This window comes from Wolffia australiana, chromosome 2, assembly GCF_029677425.1.
Source record: "Wolffia australiana isolate 7733 chromosome 2, ASM2967742v1".
In the NCBI taxonomy this organism is placed as follows: Eukaryota; Viridiplantae; Streptophyta; class Magnoliopsida; order Alismatales; family Araceae; genus Wolffia; species Wolffia australiana.
In genome coordinates, this window is record NC_135836.1 from 17,666,874 (window position 1) to 17,687,736 (window position 20,863).

Consider the following 20,863-nt stretch of genomic DNA (forward strand, 5'->3'; position numbering starts at 1 on the left):
AAAGAGTTTGACGATGAGGGAGAGGACATCCAACAGTCCAACAAGGCAAGTGAACAGGTTCAAGAAACTCTCCCATGAAGCAAGTTATGGGTGGAACAAGTTCCCCACAAGGAACACAAAGTATAGTTTGTGTTTGAGATCAATTTTGAATTCATCTTTAGCTTCTGCTGCATTGGAAAGTTGTTTTCATGCACCAAACCATAGCCCCATAACCCAACACTCGGATCTGCATCCTGGGATTGTTCAGTTCCAGATCTGGGCACAACATGTAAAACATGTAAAGTTGTTTTCATGAACATGCCCAATTGATGATTGCGTTCAACCTGTAGGCATAGATCATACCGTATCTTTCTTCAAAAAAGAATAAACCATGCTGTATCTTTCTTTTGCCTTTGCACTAATTGGGCATTCAAATCATAGAGCCTCTCGTCATTGTTTGGCTTAGCACTTTTTTTGTGAACTTCCTCCCATGATTCCTTATAAAATTTCACATAATGAAAGGTTTTTCCAGAATCCATTTCCTGATGAGAGATTCGTCTTTATTTCACACCTTGTAGAGGCAGTTTTCTGGTTTGATAGCCTCCTCAACGAGATCATTCCCAATGCCTTTCCCATAAATAACCAGCTCCACAAGTTTGCTCCGCTCAAAAAATATCGAACCCATCAAAGTTTGGGTCAGCATCTGGGAATCCCAACACTTGGAACGGGAACTTCACCTTGCTCCTTTGACATTGTTTGGAATAACTTAAGGCGTTCTTGAAAGGATGGAGAAAAACATGGAGAGGAAACAAAAAAATATATCTAAATTTTTGCACCTGGAGAATGGGAAGGCGACGACTTAGAGAACTGGAAAAGCGTGCTCTTTGTTTTAACGGTTGGGTGATGTGGACACCCACACTAATGGTTGAATTCCCCACATCAGAATAAATCATTTTTAAAAGAATGGCTGAACTGTAAGCCTATTATAAGTACGTGGCCCATTTCCACAATATACAAGTTCTATATAAAGTTACATGTGGACTATTTATAGTATGTGGTCCACCTATAAATTGTTGAGACAGAGAAGAAAGGAAAGAGAGAAAGCGTCTGGCCTGATACTAATCTTATTATTTCTGGTGCAGCAAAATCTTAAAAAGAATTCTAGTCCAATACTTAAAAACAATAAGGATACAGAAGAAGGTCAGGATACAAGTGTAAAACATCGACACTAGGACACCATTATTACCAGTAAAGAAAATAAAAATTAATGCAAACAGACTCTTTGTTTTCTATTTTTAATTTGATTTAGATTTTTCTAATCCTAGTCACATTTTTCGTCGGTGCATCGAAGTTTTTATTATGTTCAATGGGCCTTACATCCTCGTCTCCACTTTCCTTCAGTATTTCCTGAAAAAAATGGTTTGGAAAGCCCAGACAATTAAAAGTTGAAAAAATGCATAACCACTAGGATAGAAAATAGATTCCCACTATTCTGGAGTGCTTTATTTCAACCTGATATATATATATATATATTCCTCCATTAGTCACATCTTTTATCTTTGTACAAAGTTGCTCCTTATTGCACAATTTGGGAAGGATAAAAGACTTTGTCCCAAGGAAAACAATCGGAGATATCGATGTGTATATGTCATACAACAGAGCAGACAGAGGATAAAGAAGGCAAGAGAATATGGGCACCATGGGCCTAGGCGCATCTACAGGTCAAATGTCACAATTGTTTTCGGTAAGTTTTATAACCTAACATTCTCTTGCTTTCAGTATTTTCTGAAAACAGTGCTTCGGAAAAACCTAGCATTGAAAGTTTAACTAATGCATGATCATCAGTAGAGGCAATAGGTTCTCATGTATACAGGCCCTAGTTTGTGTCTTTACTTTAAACATATTCTTCCCTTTGGTAGTCACATCCTTTGTCTTTGTGTCAAAGTTATTAATCAGGATTTGTACCTTCTGTGCTGTAGCCTGTTGGAGTTGAAGTCCTACTCTAAATTTCTGAAAGATAAGATACAAAGTTAAGGAATACTCGGGGTGTTGCAACTTTTGATGGATGTTGGACTTGAGTGACAAGGGGGACCTTGTTCCCAAAAGAAGAAACAATGGAACTGGGAAGTCATCAAATAAGTGTCATTTTTCATCTACACCACCTATTTGCATTCCTTAGGAATTTTTACGCTTGATTGTAAGTGGACTTATTTAAATTAAAGGTAGGGCTATACTTTCAACTTTCCTGAAACTGAGTCTTTTCAAAATCTCCCATCGAACATTTTTTTCATTTACCTTGAGCCATTTGACAAATAAAGGCACAAGTGACCTTAGATGTGGATCATTGTATGTTTGGTCCTCCCAAAGCCATTTGTTATTATTAGTCTCATCGTTCTTTCTTCTTTAAAAGTCTGCGGTGGATTTTCAGTGATGGCCCTCATCAACTTCTTGTTAGCCTCGAGGATGGAAATCTGGGAATCACCGTATTACTTTTGACACCAGTAACATGTGTTTTATGTTCGGGTCATTGTTCTATTTGAGAAGTACTTAATGTTTGGGTGTTGAATTACAGACTGCAATAATGTCTCCTAGGGTTCTTCATTGTTTTACTGAATGAGTTTCTTGGGACTGGTTGGTTGTCTGTTGAGTCTCATGACCCTGAAAAATAGTAAAAACAGAATGCAAGATGACCTGAGGCATGTCTCCAGCATTACATCTCAAATCCTCTTGGCCAATCATGGGTATGTCTCTGTTAAGCCCAAAAGATTTTTTGTGCCACAATTCTGTTTGGGTCTCCTTGCAATTCACTTCATCTTGTTCTATGCTTGTGGAAATCACAAATATAATTGTTTCCTCTAAGGCCAGTAGGCAGTACACAATATTTCAAGCTGGAGCACTGACATTTACTCTAATATGTGTCCCCTGTTATGCTACTGGTCTGTCCAGTAGCCCAGGCACTTTTCATACGACTCTATTCCCGGAATGTCAAATTCAACATGAATCATCAAATTCATGTACTGCCCAGTCACACAACTCTGGATATCCGATGTACTGAACTTCGATCGAGGACTTCCATTCACAAGACATCACGCCTGGAAGAACAGTGGGCATAACTGCTCAGCTGCATGCAGAATTTAGTGTCAGATCTTGCACTGAAAGAACTTCGCAAAGACTGGCCCCCTTCTTAGTAGCCTTGGCTCTTTACTTATAGCTTCGACTGATTCCTTACTGTTCTTATTGTGGAAAAATGCAATATTCATTAACTACAGTTGCCATACGGCTATTCATGTGCAACTCCATCTTCTGCTGACTTAGAAACGAGCTCTATTTGTTTTTTCCTTCTCCAACTCCTAGATTAATGTGATAACCCTCGGCCCACAATGGCACTGCAACCTCGTGGGCGTCGCTGAGGGGGGGCTGCAGTTAGGAGACTGAGACCTCTGGCAAGGGAGATTCTATTGGCCTGCTCAGAAGCGTCGGCTGCTGTTCCTGCGTGTTGACTGGTGCTGGAAGGTGGGGCTTGCCTGCAGAGGAAGCTGACCCAAGATGGACATCCTGGCTTGGTGGTGGTGGGTGGGTGTGCTTCTCTAGGAGTTGCAGTACCTGTTCCAACTGCATTTCCAGGCTTTGAACTTAATCCCCCATGAAACTAGTGACTGTAGTAGCTCTGATACTAAATGATACGACCTCATGGTCGTATCGACGATTTCTAACCCCAGTTCTGATGTAATCCAAAGTGCTTATCTAGTTGATATGTTGTTTTCAAGAATGTATCACAGGCAACACAAAATGGAGATGGTCAGTGAGGTACACATGCAGATAAGTTGCAAGTGTGGAAACACCCTTTTTAAAGGATGGGAAAGAAGGATGAGAAAGAAGGGGTTGGAATCCTTTTTCAAGAAGTCATCAGCAGTGGGTCCAACGAGACCAAGAGACTTGAGCAGTGGGAGGACTGGCGGCCAGAGGGACGGATCCTGAGGAAGATCCTTGTCTACGTTTGCATTCTGTACAAGATACATTGAGGTCTACCTGCGGATTCAATGTCAATTTGCCAAATTCGGTTATCTTTTTTCTAGAAATAGCTTCCACAGGATCTTGATACAGATTAGGCAGATCAGAAGTTCTTCCACATTCCAAGATATGGATGGAAAGAAGAAGAGGAGCAAAAACTGGGGGGATTGATAATGCCAATGAATAAGGTGGGGTTTAAGAGGCTAGCACAACGTATCTTCATGATTCATCTTTCTTGGTGACTTTTCAATATTTTCCTTCTTAATGAGGCAAGTCCAACGCTTCATTATTCAGCAAGAGAGCCGTCTGCATTAGCTATATATAGCTTCAATTTTTTTATACTGTAATTCTTTGTGATCGGTTTCTATTTTCTTAATTGAAAGAACTGTGGTGATTTAGAAAACTTGGAGTTATATTTTGGCACCTCCCTTGGAGTGAAGTGCCCTAAAATTTATTTTTACATTTAAAAAATATTTGCTTAAATTCCACAGCATTTGTTGCTTCTTAAATTCATTATGTTTCCTCTCTGTTTTGAGTGATGTCAAGGCCTGTCCTTGATGGTGTGGTCTCTCACAAAGAGCGCTTGTTTCAGGCTGGTTCATCCTATGTATCACATCTTTTAAAGAATCTGAAAATTAGAAGGATACGAGTTACCATATATTTCAATCAAATATATATGCAGTTGTTGTTAGTGTAGATGATTACGTTAATAAGCAATAAGCTGTATCCTGAACCGGGGATGGGATCAAAACATACGTGGCTCGCAAGAAGTCAGTGCTTAATTTTCTTAAAAAAAAGGAGTTGGTGCTTCTTCTGTGGGAATTTAGTGAAGGACACGAGAAGATTTTTCAACACTTCTTCTGTGGGAATGTTCTATGAATAACTTTCAATGCCTGCAAAGAAAGACCAGAGTGCATACTTGAAAGCTTTCTGGGAAATTATGTTTTTCTCATTTTCTCAAGTCAAATCGATTTTCTCTAATAATATACTTGTCAGTCACACAATTACTAGCCAACATGGTCTTGAAAATCAAATTTTTTGGGCCTGAACAGACCAAGATAGAAAGACTTGAAAACATCCTCTTAACAGAGAAAAGTAATACACGATAGGCTTAAATTCATGGCTTAAAAATAAGGTCGAAGCTTAAAGACAAATCCCAGTGAAACGTTTCTGAAATCCGTTATTTCCCGAAAGAAAAGGCAAGGCTATGCGTTCTCAATTAAGGGAGCCGATCAACGTACCAGAGAATTACTAGGTTCGTAAACATCGGCAACTGGCTAAGCAAGATTAACATAAAATGTCTGGCACTCCCATCTTTTAATAATACAAAAGAATAACAAAAAATAGGATTCTGCTATCTTGCCAAGGGGGAAAAATGGAAGATCATCTGACTCTGTAGTTTTTTTATGTACCTGTTTATAAGTCTTATATGGTTGGATGGGTAACTGACAACTCGGAAGAAGAAGACCTGGACCCTTATTAAACCACTGTAATCTCATATTAATCTCATACTGCTGTGCTATGTTTTAGACTTGTATATGCTGCAGAGGAAGCTAATCAATTGCGGCTTTGTTTTTTCGGAATGTGATTGGCTTCGGCAGGCCGTCGAAGAAGGGCTTTGATGGGCTGTCTGATTTTGTTGACCGTTTGGAAGTCGACCACGATGATGGGCTACGATCGGCGTCCAACAAATTTGAGGCATTGGTTGACTTAATCACTCCATTAGTCATCAATGACTCAAACTCGAGCCGACTTCCATATTTTGGTACTTGTTCGAAGCTTCTCTCAATATCAACATCATCGTCAACCTTCTGACGCCGTCGGACAGGTTTCTTGCCTGTGGATCTCTCAGTTTTATTATGTATAGTAGGACTTGTAGACATAGTCCGTTGGCCATTTTCCTTTGGAGAATTGCTGACCAGATTTACTGACTTGTTTTGGCTGTCCTCAAAGCTCTTGTCCAAACTCTGAGATAAGTAGATGGCCATTTCTGTGCCTTCATCTTTGGAATTGTCATCGGGTGTACTGAGACCATAATATCCAAGCAAACTGCTCATTGCACGGCTTATTTTTCGCTGAGAACCATTTTCTGGCAAAGATCGACATGATTTTAAGAATTCTCCCTGAGGTTTCCAATCCAATTCTTGTTCCCTGTCATTACCAATGGGACAGGTTAGAAAATGACACTACAGACAAGTACAAAGCAGATCATCAATTGCATACATGTGCATCCAACCAAGGATTCTTCTGTCAGAAGACGATGGTAGAAAGTTTTATTTAGAATTATAATACCATAGAGGAAAAAACCCGAGAATGCGGTTCAAATGCTGCTCATCTGTTACAAACCTCCCAAGACATTACTTGAGAAAGAGTAAGAAGCGACTCAGGAGGGTCGCATGTGCAACACAAGAGACAAGTTGAGTGGCGCATTTTGGCTCAAAAGGAGACTCTATAGATAAGACCTTTCCCCAGCAAGACAATCAGGAAGAATCTTACCTGAATTCTCCTAGCTATCCACCTAATCTTTCCCTTTCTTGATTTCTCTATCTCTCTCTTCACTCTCTCATCTCTCCCCCTCTCTTTTTTTTTGAAAAAAAATAAAAAAAAGGGATGAGAGATTTCTCCCTCTCTCTCTACACACGAATTCCTCTACTTTGATCTGTGTTCTTGCCAAGATCGAACTACATTGTTTGGATTACCTACTGATGTAGCAATTTCTTGAAGATTACAACAGGAGTCGTATCATCATCAAAGCAAATAAAACTTAATTACGCCGAAGAAGAGTACCCTTTGCCGGACAAGCCGTTTGAGGTTATTGGGGAAGGGGGATGCCTTCCAGGTCGGGGAATCTTCAGCGTTTTAAGCCCAAACATCTGGAGATCTGTGACGAGAGAATTCGCCCGTTTAATATCAACCACCTGGAATTCAGTAGCATTTTTATTAACACTTTCGTCAGTTGAATCAAAATTCTGAAGCATGATCGAAAGACCCTCAACCAAGAAAATCGCAGAAACAACGGAATTGCAGTCCTGATGCATGCATCAAACCGACCAAAAGATGTCTGAACAGAAAGAGGATTGAGATTTGTTTCTCAATCCGATTGCCGAATACTGACCTCGACGCCATATTTTATAGCGACGCCGGCGACGGTATCCAGTTTGGAAACCTGGTGCTCGATATAACTTAATTGCGCCGTTGATCTCTCAGGAGAGCATGACGACGACGAAAGAGATGAGGAAAGCTCATCGGTGAACAAATCCTTGGGCAGGAGCAAAGGAAAAATCCCCTTTCTGGAGCTCTCATCAACCTGCATCTCTCATCCAACAACAACAACAAACTCTTGCAAGCCTTTGAATCCCTTCTGAGCACCCAAAAGTTGGCAGATTTGTACACCCAACTCGGTAGATCTCGAATTAGAAGAATCAACGACGGGATGACATGGAAGGGCAAGAATTGTCGAGATCTGGGACGCCGAAGAGGAAATTTTTTCCGCGGTGGGATCGATTGTGATCGAATGGATTTGGGGGGTAGCTCGCCGTGAGGGTGAGGTAATAGGCAGGAGCGCCGACAGGAGAGGGGGAAGTTGCTCTGTGCTGAGAGACCATTCAATGGAGCGCTGTCGTTGACGTCGTCGATCAAGGACCAGAAACGCGTCAATATTTCTGTGCATTTTATTCCTTCGCCGACTCGGCCAGCTTGTCAATTTTCCTGCCTCGTTAATGCTCTCTCTACTCCTCCCTCTCTCTCCCTCGCTATCTTTCTCTTCTTCCTCCCTCTCTCTCTCTCTCTCTATCTTTCTCTCTCTTCCTCCCTCTCTCTATCTTTCTCTCTCTTCCTCCCTCTCTCTCTCTCTCTCTATCTTTCTCTCTTCCTCCCTCTCTCTATCTTTCTCTCTCTTCCTCCCTCTCTCTATCTTTCTCTCTCTTCCTCCCTCTCTCTATCTTTCTCTCTCTTCCTCCCTCTCTCTCACAATCTTTCTCTCTCTTCCTCCCTCTCTCTCAATCTTTCTCTCTCTTCCTCCCTCTCTCTCAATCTTTCTCTCTCTTCCTCCCTCTCTCTCAATCTTTCTCTCTCTTCCTCCCTCTCTCTCAATCTTTCTCTCTCTTCCTCCCTCTCTCTCAATCTTTCTCTCTCTTCCTCCCTCTCTCTCTCTCTTTCTCTCTCTTCCTCCCTCTCTCTCTCTCTTTCTCTCTCTTTCTCCCTCCCTCTCTCTCTCTCTCTCTCTCTCTCTCTCTCTCTCTCTCTCTATCTTTCTCTCTCTTCCTCCCTCTCTCTCTATCTTTCTCTCTCTTCCTCCCTCTCTCTCTATCTTTCTCTCTCTTCCTCCCTCTCTCTCTATCTTTCTCTCTCTTCCTCCCTCTCTCTCTCTCTTTCTCTCTCTTCCTCCCTCTCTCTCAATCTTTCTCTCTCTTCCTCCCTCTCTCTCAATCTTTCTCTCTCTTCCTCCCTCTTTCTCAATCTTTCTCTCTCTTCCTCCCTCTCTCGTTATCTCTTTCTCAATCTTTCTCTCTCTTCCTCCCTCTCTCTTTACCTCTTTCTCTCTCTCTCTCTCTCTATCTTTCTCTCTCTTCCTCCATCCTCTCTCTCTCTCTCTCCCTCCTCTCTCTTTTTCTCTCTCTCTTCCTTCCTCTCTATCCCTCTTCTCCCTGCTCTGTCTCTTTTAATCTCTCTTTCTATTTCTCTCTCTTCATCCCTTTCCTCTCTCCCTGCTGTCTCCTTTACTCTCTCTCTCTTTCTCTTCCTGCGCGGAGTCTTTTACTCTCTTTCTCTTTCTCGCTCTTTTTTCTTCTCTCTCTCTATCTCACTCTCTGTTTCTCTTTCCTCTTTCTTACTCTGTCTGTCTCTCATCTCTCTCCCTCTGTCTCTGTCTCTCTTCTCTCTTTCTGTCTGGCTCTCCTCTCTGTCTCTCTTTTCTCTCCTCTTTCTCCCTGTCTGTCTTCTTTTGTCTCTTCTCTCTCTCTTTCTTTGTCTCTCTTCTTTCTCCACTCTCCACCCTCTCTCTCCTCTCCTTCTTTGTCTCTCTTCTCTCTCCCCTCTTCCCCTCTCTCTCCTCTCCTTCTTTATCTCTCTTCTCTCTCCCCTCTCCCCCCTCTCTCTCCTCTCTGCCTTTGTCTCTCTTCTCTCTCCTCTATCTCTCTCTTCTCTATCCTTCTCTGCGTCTCTTCTCTCTCTCTCTCTCTCTCTCTCTCTTTTCTCTCTCCTTCTGTCTCTATCACTCTTCTCTCTCTTTTCTCTCTCCTTCTGTCTGTGTCACTCTTCTCTCTTTTCTCTCTCATCTCTTTCCCTCTGTCCGTCTGTCTCTCTCTCTCTCTCCGTCTTTCTCTCTCTATCCCTCTCTCTCTGATCACCGACAGTTGTATCGCTGGCTTAGGTAAGACGCGTTGGACAGCTATGTTGACTTCTGAGTGGTCGCTTTAAACCATGTCGTATGCATGCAATCATATACGTCTCTCTTAATGCGTGCACGCATTTAACTATCTTTCCATTAATATTTTATGTTAATAAAAAATAAGTACTGAGCTTGTTAAACATTTCTCCCACTGCTTAATTATGTCAATCTAATAAATTATTTCATCTTATCATCTTACTTTTTGAAAATCATGACGTGAGATTTTAAGGAATACATTTGAAAAGAACATACGGAGTAGAAGAAAAATTCATGTAAAATTGCGGGAGCTCTTATTTAATTCAAAAGAATAGATGAGCAAAACAAACGCATAACCAAGTTATCAATGCAACCTTTTTTACAAGAAACTAAAACTGGGGTGGATTAATGGCATGAATGAAAAATAATGAGCATCTAATGGAGACCTTTTTGAATATTGAATGCTATGACATTTATCATAAAATGTCTAAATTAATCTTTTGATTGATATTTTAATTAATGATTTCATGTCTCAAGTTCTAGATAGACTGAATGACCCTCGATCAACTCGGCATCAATCAAAGGTCAACTACGTGAACATGTCTGTGTCTTTTGAAGCAAAAGTCATGGAGTTAGTGCTCAATACCTTATGACTGTCTGGTCAATCAGACAAACATTTCATTTTTGGACCTGAAATTTCAGGACAATAAAATTATTATATCCTCATATAGATATAAAATTTTGCTTTTTTGGAGTCGATTGGCATTAAGGCTTAGGAATGGATGACAAATAGTGGTGATAAATGGAAGGAATGAAGCCTAATAGGATCTAATTTGTTTACACGAGATATTTTCGTCTCAACCCTCAGCCATCAAGGAACTCATCAGTTTTCATAGTAGTACATCAAAAATCAATGTTGGGTTTTAATGCTTTGATTGACTGTGAGAAATAATATTTCATGGAGCAGAATAAGTAAACCAATTCAGAATTGATCTATGAAACTTCAGATAGTCACATAACCTGATGTGAACCAAATTAGGTTCTCAATTTGTCCCCTAAAATAGTACCTTCAAGCTGTTTCACATGCTGGACCTCTAGATGTATCCACGATACGGATGCAATGATATATATTTTCCTTAACTTCTTCAACACTCCTTGAAGATCTAGTTGATATTCTCACTAACTAGACTTACTTGAAGGATAGAGGTTTTGAGAAGTGGAAAGACAAGGGCTGTGCCCAGATCTGGTGGTGTGGACACCCCTTTGTTATATTTATTTTTGAACTTTTCACACAAGGTCCTAACTATTTATGTATGTCCACCATTGTCAATATATCTTATGCATGTGATTCTCTAGGCCCATGCATTTATCTAGGTTATAACTTTCCTGGCAACCGCCTGCAGATTCCAGCCCGTGGGCGGCCAATCTACGCCTCATGCTAAAAAATATACAGAGGTTTGTATGAAGTCTCTCATGGAACCTTTTCCATCACAGGTTACCATGCATATATAATTATTTCTATGTGCACAACTCCCAAATGACTTAGGGTAAGGTTATAACCATCAAAACCCTGATATGTCATTCATTTTAATACTAATGCATAGATCTTCTCCAAGGACTCCACTACTTTGGCTGAGAATTTAAAATTTTCTTATTCCTTGAGTCAATCTCCTCTTATACCGAGAGAAGACAATCCAATCTTGACTATTTAATCATCCTTACAGATTTCTTGTTATATCTGAGGTAAGATGAAATGAAGACATGTTCTGCTTGATGTTGACCTGAAGACATGCATTTCAATGGGTACAGTGAATGATTCAAGGGCTAATATTATGCTTCTTGTTATTCATGCATATCTTTAAATTTATATTTACTCATGGTTCACCATTGGAACACAAGTCTCTGCCATTCAAATATCTGAATGAATAAATAAAAACAACACAAAAAAATCAAGAAAAAGATGAAAAAAACGGAGAAGATACAAACTTTAACAAAATATCTGGCAAATTTTAAAGGATAATCCTATGCAAATAAACTAGAAAGAAAGTTTATTTCATGGATTTAATTATATACATACTAGATATTCAATAACCATTCTGAAAACCCTATATTTTAAGGGTTGGTTTTAATATTGTCTTACTCCAAAATTGAGATAGCGATCATATTTCTATTGGCTCAATAAATATTGCATGGTAAGAGAATATAAATTTTATCCAGAAAACCAACTCATGCGAAAATTTTCCTAAATGGAGGAGAGTATGCATGAACTATGATACATCTTCATTAAATAAATCAATATATCATAATAGCATGCCATTTGTATTTAATCCAGACCACAAATATTTTTCAAAAAAAATGGTTTGTCCAATCAATAAAAATAAGCCTTTTAATATTAATATTGGACATGGAAAACTCAATATAGCTAAAAGATATGTATATAATGAACGTACAAATATTCATGAATTAAATGTAATCATTGTGTGTATAAAATTGACTGTGAAGGAAAAGCTTTCACCATGGGAAAGATGATCATGCCATGCTATGAGACATATCTTTCATTTTTCTTCAGGTTGTTCAATGGATTCTAATGAACTGTCATTTAAATCCATGGAACACCATACATATCTTTGAATTTTTATGAAAATATCTAATAAAAGAAAGCAATTTAATTTCATATTTCTAGAACAAAAGGATAAAAAATATTTTTGATGATAATTTTTATCATAAAATGATCATGCAATGAGTAGAAATAGTGTCACTCAATTTTATTATCATTGAAATAGTTTTAACTGTCATTTTTAACGTCCAAAATTAGTATATGAATATCATGCATACTTTAATATTCTTTATAAAATCTCAAACAGAAACTTTGTTTCATATGAGTGTATTCATCCACCAATAACATAAGAATATATGAGATAATTTATTAAAATAGATCTTCATTTAAGTTTTCCTTTACAGAACTACATTCAAAATTTCTATGCATGTTTTCTTCTTATCGTAATTCATCTTTAAAAAGTCATCACCACTCGTAGTTGATATTTGATATTCAAGCATAGTAAAAAAATTACAAAACTATCAAAACATTTTCATTTAATTTTCTTATATAAATGCCATATTTTGATGTGTCATCTTTAGTTATGCATTCAATTGAATTACCATTTGAAATTCCATGATGACGGGCCCTTGGAAGAGAAATATGAGTTTCATGATGTTCTGGACGTGGATTTACTTCATTTCTATTTTATAACAAAACTTTATTATGCTCATTCTCATCTCCTTTAACTCCATCATCAGGAATTTTCTAGAAGGGAATTATTTCATCTATTGAAGATGATGAAGATGATGGAAGATGATGCATGTGATTCAAAATGAGATATCTGATAAGAATAACATAAGTTCTTATTTTAGTATTGTCATTAATTTAGAGACATGTTGGTTTGTTTTTCTTCCACGAGGTTTATAGGAGAAGTCTCTAGCTCATCTTGCTCGCTTATAATATTTTATATCACGTCTAGCATCCATCAAGTATTTTCTAACGTCATCTGCACTATGTTATCATCATAATTTTGAGTGATTAAAGGTGCATGATGAAAATGTTATTAAGATTGAGGTTGAAACGTAGAATGGAATGGTCTGTGATGAAATGGAGGCCTAGATTCATGGTTTACATTTTTGCTTCCTTTCTTTCCCCCCACGCCCCATTGGTGTTGCCATTTTTGTTCCTTGCTTGCGCTGCATTTAACATCTTGATATACTGGCATGCTCCATCTGCATGGATACATCTAAATCAAGTGATACAAAAATAATTATGCAGATGACAATGAGAATTAAGTCTAGTCCTGATAAAATTTTCTGGAAAATGGTGCTTTCTTCCAGAATATGATTATTTATAAGAATAATAAGCAGCAACACATTCTTCATTAGAAATAAAACATTGATCATGATGTCCAGAACGAGAATTTCTTCCATAAAATTTTCAATTCATATCAAGATGTAGTAATATGTTGAATAATAAAAGGATTAAGTAAATACGTATACCTATCCTTTCTGTGCTGAAAAATATGAGATTGAATAAATAAAAATGAAAATAAATTGATCACCTCAATGACAACTGCTCCCCAAAAATGGGGCAAGTTGATTAACCAGAAATTGGGCTAAAATATGTTGTTTCAAGGCTCTCTCTTGTGTAACAATATTTAGCAAGTTTTCCTTAGTGAAGGGTACATAAGAGTCAAATCCAGAAAGAGCAGGTAATGATAGAGTAAGTTTTGGTTCAAATATGTTTTACAATAATTCTAGAGGTTTTTTTTACTTTTTTAAATTTTAGCTATTTTCGAGGAACGAAATATACTAAAATTAAATAAAACATAAGAAAATAATTTAAAATAAAAAGAATTAGTGAAAACTATTTATTTTATGTTTAATATATTACTATAAATTTAGATTATTTTAGAAATATGGGGTTTTTTAAATCATAAAATCAATGACAGTAAATTCAATATCCGTGAACCTCATTCTAGCAATTAAATTTGTGGGCATTTATGCTGTTTGTGGTGGAATTGTTTGAACTGTAACTCTATAAATGCAATAAATAAATCCAATAAGATTTTTCTTAATCAACTATGTGCATTACATTAGGATTTTTCTCCTCGATCTCATCAAAAAATTTTCACACTCACAACATCAGCATGTATCAACCCTAACATATCTTTGGCATGATCTCAATTTCCAAATTATAAACTTGAGTAACATATGTGTGTGTGTGCCATGGTTAGCAAGTGAAATATGATTGAAAATGAATGGCACTAAGTAGGCATCTCATAAATTTTAGGCAATCTCCATTTGTCAATTTTTCAAAGCTCATAAAGATAAGCCTTATTCACTTAATATGCACTCTTCATAAGAGAAATATCAACTTGGAGGTAATTGTAAGAAACATCTGATGGGATATATGATTGAATTTTGACACAAAAGTAATGAATTTAGTCATAAAATAAATGGAAGTACAGATTTTAACAATATTCAGAAAATATCTAAGTTTATTTATAATAGACCCAATTTTGTATATAGGCTAAGAGCATCAAAGTTTTCTAAATACAACATATTTCCCATGAGAAGCTTGAGGTTCATTATCAATACTGTGATCATTAAAACCTTTGGTGACACTTTCTAGCCTTAACATTATATTGTCTTTTCATCTAATTTTATCTATTTATCAATTGATGTAGGTAATACATGTAGTTCATTAGTTAGTGTCCTTTCAGACCATGGTGAAAATATACATTGATTCTTATATTGCAATGTTCATTCTCTTCATTAACATACTAACTTAAGATGCATCATTTTTTTCATTTTAAAAGGACATTCACCTTATTGGTTATTCTAGGGGGTCTCTGTATTTTTTGTAAGCATTCAACTTTGGAAGTATTTAGCAATTTTAATTTAACTAGGTGACTTAATCTTGTTCGTGATAAAATTAACAATAAATTTGAGTATGATTCATAATGGAATTGAATGATGAGGTCATTGGTAATTTTTAGGAAGGATTATTCTCTGCACATATGCAACCTGTTAGTCCATAAGGTCATATTTTGCATTTCATTATATGCTAATGATCCATTGACCATGTGAGCTTTGAATATATTTTTGGCTACTATATCTACAAGTCCTATTCCACTTATCAAAAAAACTATATCTAGTGTGCCATGGCCTTATGTTCTCTATTTTCACAATATCTTAATTGCTAATAGATCATTGAGGGCATGTAACATTAAACCTTCATATAGCGAACTCTTTAATCATATCCTATCAGCAACATCTTTAGTGTTATATCAAAATGAGCACCATTACAAAGGACATAGGCAAACAACTCATATATTTAGAATATCCACTGTTGGACTCTATGGGTCCTTGATATGGATGAAAGCTTGGAATTGAGTCGTAAGGACATTATTAAAACATGAAACAAATCACCTGGATTTAAATCACATCCATGATTTCTTGGATCCTTCCTAAGTCATGTTGCGCTGCTCATTTGAGCATCCTCTTGATGTATCCATGTGGTCTATGGCATGTTGAATCTCCTCTTTTGCCTTGACGAGCTCCATTCATCATTCATCGTCGTTTCTATGTCGTCTCGATCGCACAAGGAATAGAGAGAATATCAGCGGAGAATAAATGGAAGGGCCTTCAACAATTCTGGCCTAGGTGAATTTCATTCAGGGCCTTCCCTTATTTATAATGTGGATATTTTTCATAAAACCCCCAAAGTTTAATTATATCATTTGACGTCCAAAAGACCATAAGCATGTGACCCTGTAGGCCAATGTATCATTCTAGTTAATGAATCCAATGGCCCAATAAACTTTATTAACCTTCCAAATTTTACCATATCAATATATAGATTAATTAATGCTGGATCAATCTAACCTCATCAATTGATCAAGTCTCCAACCTGTAGGGTGCCACACTACACCTCGTGCTCTAGAAGATACAGAGGATTGTGAAACGACTCACGCAGGGAACCTGTTTGTCATTACTTATAGGGTAAGTATAGCCCTTAATCCACTTGTTGATCCTAGGATGACTTAGGGTATGGTGAACTACCAAACCCTAATCGGTCATCCAAGTTAATATTGATGCATTTGGGTATAATTAGAGAACTCTTCTCCAATATCTTTGTGCCTTGGCTAAGGACTTCATCGCGTCATCTTCCTTGAGTTGTCTCCTCTTATATTGAGGGTGGATAATCCCATCTTAACCCCTCAATATTCTTTAATAACTTCTTGATGCATCTAAACTAATACTGTTTAGAATCCCATGATTAGTAACTTGTATGTCATAGCCAAGGTACAACTGCCCGTCCACAAGACATCTATGGTGACTCATGTCTGAGGACCACTTACACAACCATATCATGAATCAACCTGATTGACAAATTGGTGTAATACCATTAAGGGATTCATATGAATCAATTTGAAGAATTTTTTCTGCTAAAGAGTACCTAGTATCTATCCTTAGTGTCCCCACACTAATGGCTATGAGATTGGCCATACTCATCAAATGAGTGAGGCTGGATGATTTAAGACTAGAGACCTGAGTATTATGATCTCATCTTAATTAACTAAACCTGATCATGTATTCATGGACTTCATTATTAACAACTTACATGCGTTATAACGAATACACTCTATTCATCAACAGGGAATAAGATATGTCATGTGTGGTTGGCTTGTCCACCACATGTTTCTATTATCATCAAGTTCTTGAACATGACATAAAAGATTTGCATCAAATATGTCCCATAGTGGGTTCCTTGATAATGTGTCTTTGTCGGAGATTATATCCTCTACAACATAAAAGTTTTTTAGCAGATTTGCATCAAATATGTTATACAATTTAAATATTTTTTAGTTGAAATATGCCTTTAATACCTATTTAATTTTCTCATGTTCTATTTAGTATCTTGCCTATGAAATTGAAGGGGTAAAATCTGTATTGAATTTGGAGAAAGAAAAAAGATAAATAAAGATAAAAAGGTGGTTTATTGGGCCGGCTATGGGATCAGACCATGTGTAGTTTACCCTATTTTCTGAAATATTGCATGTCATGCACTAAATAGAGCAAATGATAAAAGTGATGCATTTTAATGTCATTTTATGCATGTTATACAATTTAAATATTTTTTAGTTGAAATATGCCTTTAATACCTATTTAATTTTCTGATGTTCTATTTAGTATCTTGTCTATAAAATTGAAGGGGTAAAATATGAATTGAATTTGAAGAAAGAAAAAAGATAAATAAAGATAAAAAAGGTGGTTTATTGGGCCGTCTATGGGGTCCAAAGCATCGGTCTACAAGCCAGCTGCCAGGCCGGCTAGCACAACGGTGATCAGGCAGGCCCAGCTGCGGGCAAAGACCGCCACTCAAATAGCCCACTCAAAGGTATTGTATGTCAAAATATATATACCGCTTAATATTTTAGAAACTTTCCATATGTGATTGCGAAATCCCAACTTTTATAATCGCAACAGGCCGGGCCGCCGTGGATTCTACGGATCGTGGCCCGACGGGCCGCGGGTTATAAGAAAATAAGGTAAAAAGAGACTGGGCTTCGAGCCAGCCCGGCTCAAAGTCCATATCTTTTCGGGCTTTGTTTAAACAGCGAGAAATGATCTCAGCCGTCCAATCTTCCTAGAGGAGATTGGACGGTGAGATCTATCTCGCCACACTTAATTGGATTATTCTTCTTTTCTTTTCAGTCCTCTAACGGTCCCGCGACTGCGTCACCTGTCGATGGATGAATGAGAGATGGCGAAGGGGACATGAAGTGCTTACACGGACACCGATGAAGCGCTGACGTGGCAGCAGCTCGGGTGCACCATAAGAAGGGATCCACGGCTGTGATTTAATTGCAGCCGTTGGAGTTTTATAATGACAATCGGATGGCCAGGGGCATTTCCGTCCAATTTAGCCCCTGGCTGTCGACGCCGACGGTCGGAGGCCGTCTTCGGCCGACGAGGAGGGACCAGCAACCATCCAACGGCCTGAGATGACTCCCAGGGCCGTCCCCCTCCATCAGACGGCCTTTGGGATCCTTCCCGAGCCTTTAAAGAGTCCCCAAATGCCCCAATTCGAGCATCTCCGGCCGCAAGAAAAGAAGGGACGGGGTAGGACTCTCACAGGTGACCCAGTAGCTGGCGAGGTGCCGCGACACGCCTCTAAAGTCTCAAAAGACTCTCGAGAAGATCTCGTAGGTCAGATCATCATCGAGTTGCACCCAGATGGAGGAGGAGAGCAGGTGAACGACTAAACGGAAGCTCCACGATGGCGACTGGCACTGCTATCCCTGTTCTCCGAATCAGGGCGTTCGATGAGATCTAATCTTCGTAGATAGATCCCTTATACATCCGTTTTGATCTTAGCGTAAAGTTTTACCAAACATTTCACCATACAGTGCAATTTCAATCGATTTTGATTCACAGATTTTGTTGTGGCATTGCATCGAATACCTAGTGTGCTCGATCAATATTCTTCGATTTAACTAAATTCTAACCCATTCGAACTTATAAAAACATTGAAAATATATACCATCTTCTTTTCAGCATTCCGTTGAACATCTCACGGGCGTTCGACAGAATCAACCCTTTTATCTTCGTTACTACTCGAAATCTATCGGGCATTCTGTCGAACATCTCACGGGCGTTCGACAGAAATGTCCTCGTCCCTTCATAAAATCCATATAAAAAAATATACACATATATAAACTTACTATTAACTAAATACCACACTATATATCTCTTCTTCGATCCCTTTCGGGGATTTGGTCGAACACCTATCGGGTGTTCGACTAAATCAACCCACTACCTCCTAAATCGACCCATATTTCCTTAATTCGACCCCTTAAAATACTATATAAAATACATAAATCACATAAACATATATATAATATGCCTAAACTAATTCTGAGGAGTATTCTAAACTTATAGGTCTATTAAGTCCTATTAATACCTCCTTACCCCTTCTCAATATCTCTCTATTCCTCTTATTTAGTATATTATAGTTAAATAATTACTCAGTACTCTCTCTATACTTATAATTACTTAGAGAAGTACACATTCCTTAAATCTAACTCATTATTATCTCTCATTAAACTAAGTAGTCTTATTGATACTTATCTATCTTCTCACTAACTAGGTTTTTATCCTTCTTAAATATAATATCTAACTCCTTACTTCCTTATTATTCTTAGTATCTCTAGTACATATATATATGATCTAGATATTTTATCTTCTCTACTTATTAATTATCGCTTCTTATTCTTATTATCTTAATATTATTACTATATTTTAATAAATAACAACTCGATTATTGAATATATACCTAAAGGCCAGTCCCTGTGGAGATGACCTTACTCCAACTATACATTTGAGTAAGTTCTATATTTCAAATTTATTTGATTGTAGGAAAATTAATTACAACAACAATTAAAAATAATTACACAATTTGCCTTCGTCACACAACCCTCACATTCATAAAATAGGAGCAACTAATGTTCTTCTAGTGGGGATTAGAATCTCAAAAATCATATTATAACTTGGAGTTCATTCGACTAGTCATAATAGACTATTGAGCAGTCATACATGAGATTTGCAACTATTTGTAGTATTTAAGAGTAGTTTGGTCTGGGTAGTACCTTTGCTACTTTATGGCAACACATTTTCATCCATCCTTGGATTTTGATGCACCAAAATACATATTTCTTCTACCCCGAACTTGTGGCATACCTTAATTATTAGTCCTTCCTTCAAAAGACGCAGCCATGGATTTTGCACCACAACCAAACTTAAAGAAATTTGGATCTTAGCACTATTAAAATGATGAACCCCGTGAGCTCAAAATCTTTACGCTAGGCGTTCTATTTTAATTGAGTTGTTTAATTTGTTTTATTCAGTGTCTTGATATACACTATATATTAACTGATATTTACATATGTCTTCATCTAATACATACAAAGTTTACATGTCTCATGTGTGTGCACAAAGGCGCGAGTGCAACTTGACTATCATTCATAGTCAAAACTATAAGCCCAATATAATTCTATATTTTTCAACCAAGCTTCAGGGATCCTATATTAGATTCATCTAGGTTTTAATTCTAACCAAGTGGGTCACATTAATTTTGATCAATACATGCAACAATATGAAACATATTTTTATATTCACTATTCATATTGGTCTTTTTGAGGTGATTAGAAAAATAAATTCGTTGCAAGAGAAACTAAATAAGACTTATTTAATTGGAATACCCTAAATGAAACTAAAAGGTGTCACTGGGAATGAAACTCTCAATTCCAATGCTATAAAAAATGGCAACATTATTTTAAAAAAACTCACAAGGTCACTCCACAAAATGTTCTTATCCGTTGCAATTAATACGCAGTATTCACTTGCATTTATATATCTAATAGAAGCAAGACTACACATCTATCTAAATGTAACAAGAATAATTAAAAGAGAAGATAAAATTGAGCTGAACATAAGGTTTTTGACCTATTATTACATTTGTTTATTTCACAATAGAATTTACGAGTAACCATTTAATAATTTTATTATTCTGATTAGAAAATGGAGCACTGGTGCATTCAAACTTATGTGACACCCTACTAATGAGCATTTTATTTAATTGAAATAACTAGTTTTGTTTCCATAATGTCCAGTATTGTACGTCTAGATTATGAATATTTATGTTGGGTTTTCAGAGAAAAAGGTAATTTTATTCTCATTTGGTGTGCAAGCTATCATCTCATCCTATGAATAAATACTTCTTTCCTTAACTATTTTTTGTGTTTAAAACTTAAAATGAAAAAGACAGTAGCCGACGTACTTCCCTACCTTCAAGTATATATCCCTGGTATGTTAAGTAATCCATTAATCCTTAGGATCTAGATGTAAGAAGGTTGACTTGTTCAGCGCGAATGTTCTGGAAGCTTATGGAATGATCTA

At 37.2% G+C, this 20,863-nt stretch overlaps 1 protein-coding gene across 3 annotated transcripts; it reads right to left on the reverse strand.

The window, feature by feature from the left end:
• Positions 1-4,400: 4,400 nt before the first annotated feature.
• LOC144717099 (peptidoglycan-binding LysM domain-containing protein) lies at positions 4,401-7,713 on the reverse strand. Of its 3 annotated transcripts, XR_013585053.1 has the most exons (5): positions 7,106-7,713; positions 6,778-6,908; positions 5,403-6,141; positions 4,696-4,883; positions 4,401-4,618 (listed from the first exon to the last, which is right to left on the reverse strand). XR_013585053.1 is itself a non-coding variant. In XM_078592422.1 (3 exons), exons 1-3 carry the CDS (start codon positions 7,301-7,303, stop codon positions 5,544-5,546), a joined length of 927 nt encoding a protein of 308 aa, XP_078448548.1. In that variant the 5' UTR covers positions 7,304-7,713; the 3' UTR covers positions 5,278-5,543. The 3 variants fall into 3 exon arrangements, 1 of the variants encoding a protein (XP_078448548.1); XR_013585052.1 differs by lacking the exon at positions 4,696-4,883; XM_078592422.1 differs by lacking the exons at positions 4,401-4,618; positions 4,696-4,883 and having other exon boundaries at positions 5,278-6,141.
• Positions 7,714-20,863: the final 13,150 nt, after the last annotated feature.

Bases quoted from the DNA above. Each gene is read 5' to 3' on its own strand.
- LOC144717099 (XM_078592422.1), bottom strand. From the start codon at position 7,303: ATGCAGGTTGATGAGAGCTCCAGAAAGGGGATTTTTCCTTTGCTCCTG. The intron at 6,909-7,105 runs GTCAGTATTCGG...ACTGAATTCCAG, and splicing joins CTATAAAATATGGCGTCGAG to GTGGTTGATATTAAACGGGC. The intron at 6,142-6,777 runs GTACTCTTCTTC...TGGTAATGACAG, and splicing joins AACGGCTTGTCCGGCAAAGG to GGAACAAGAATTGGATTGGA.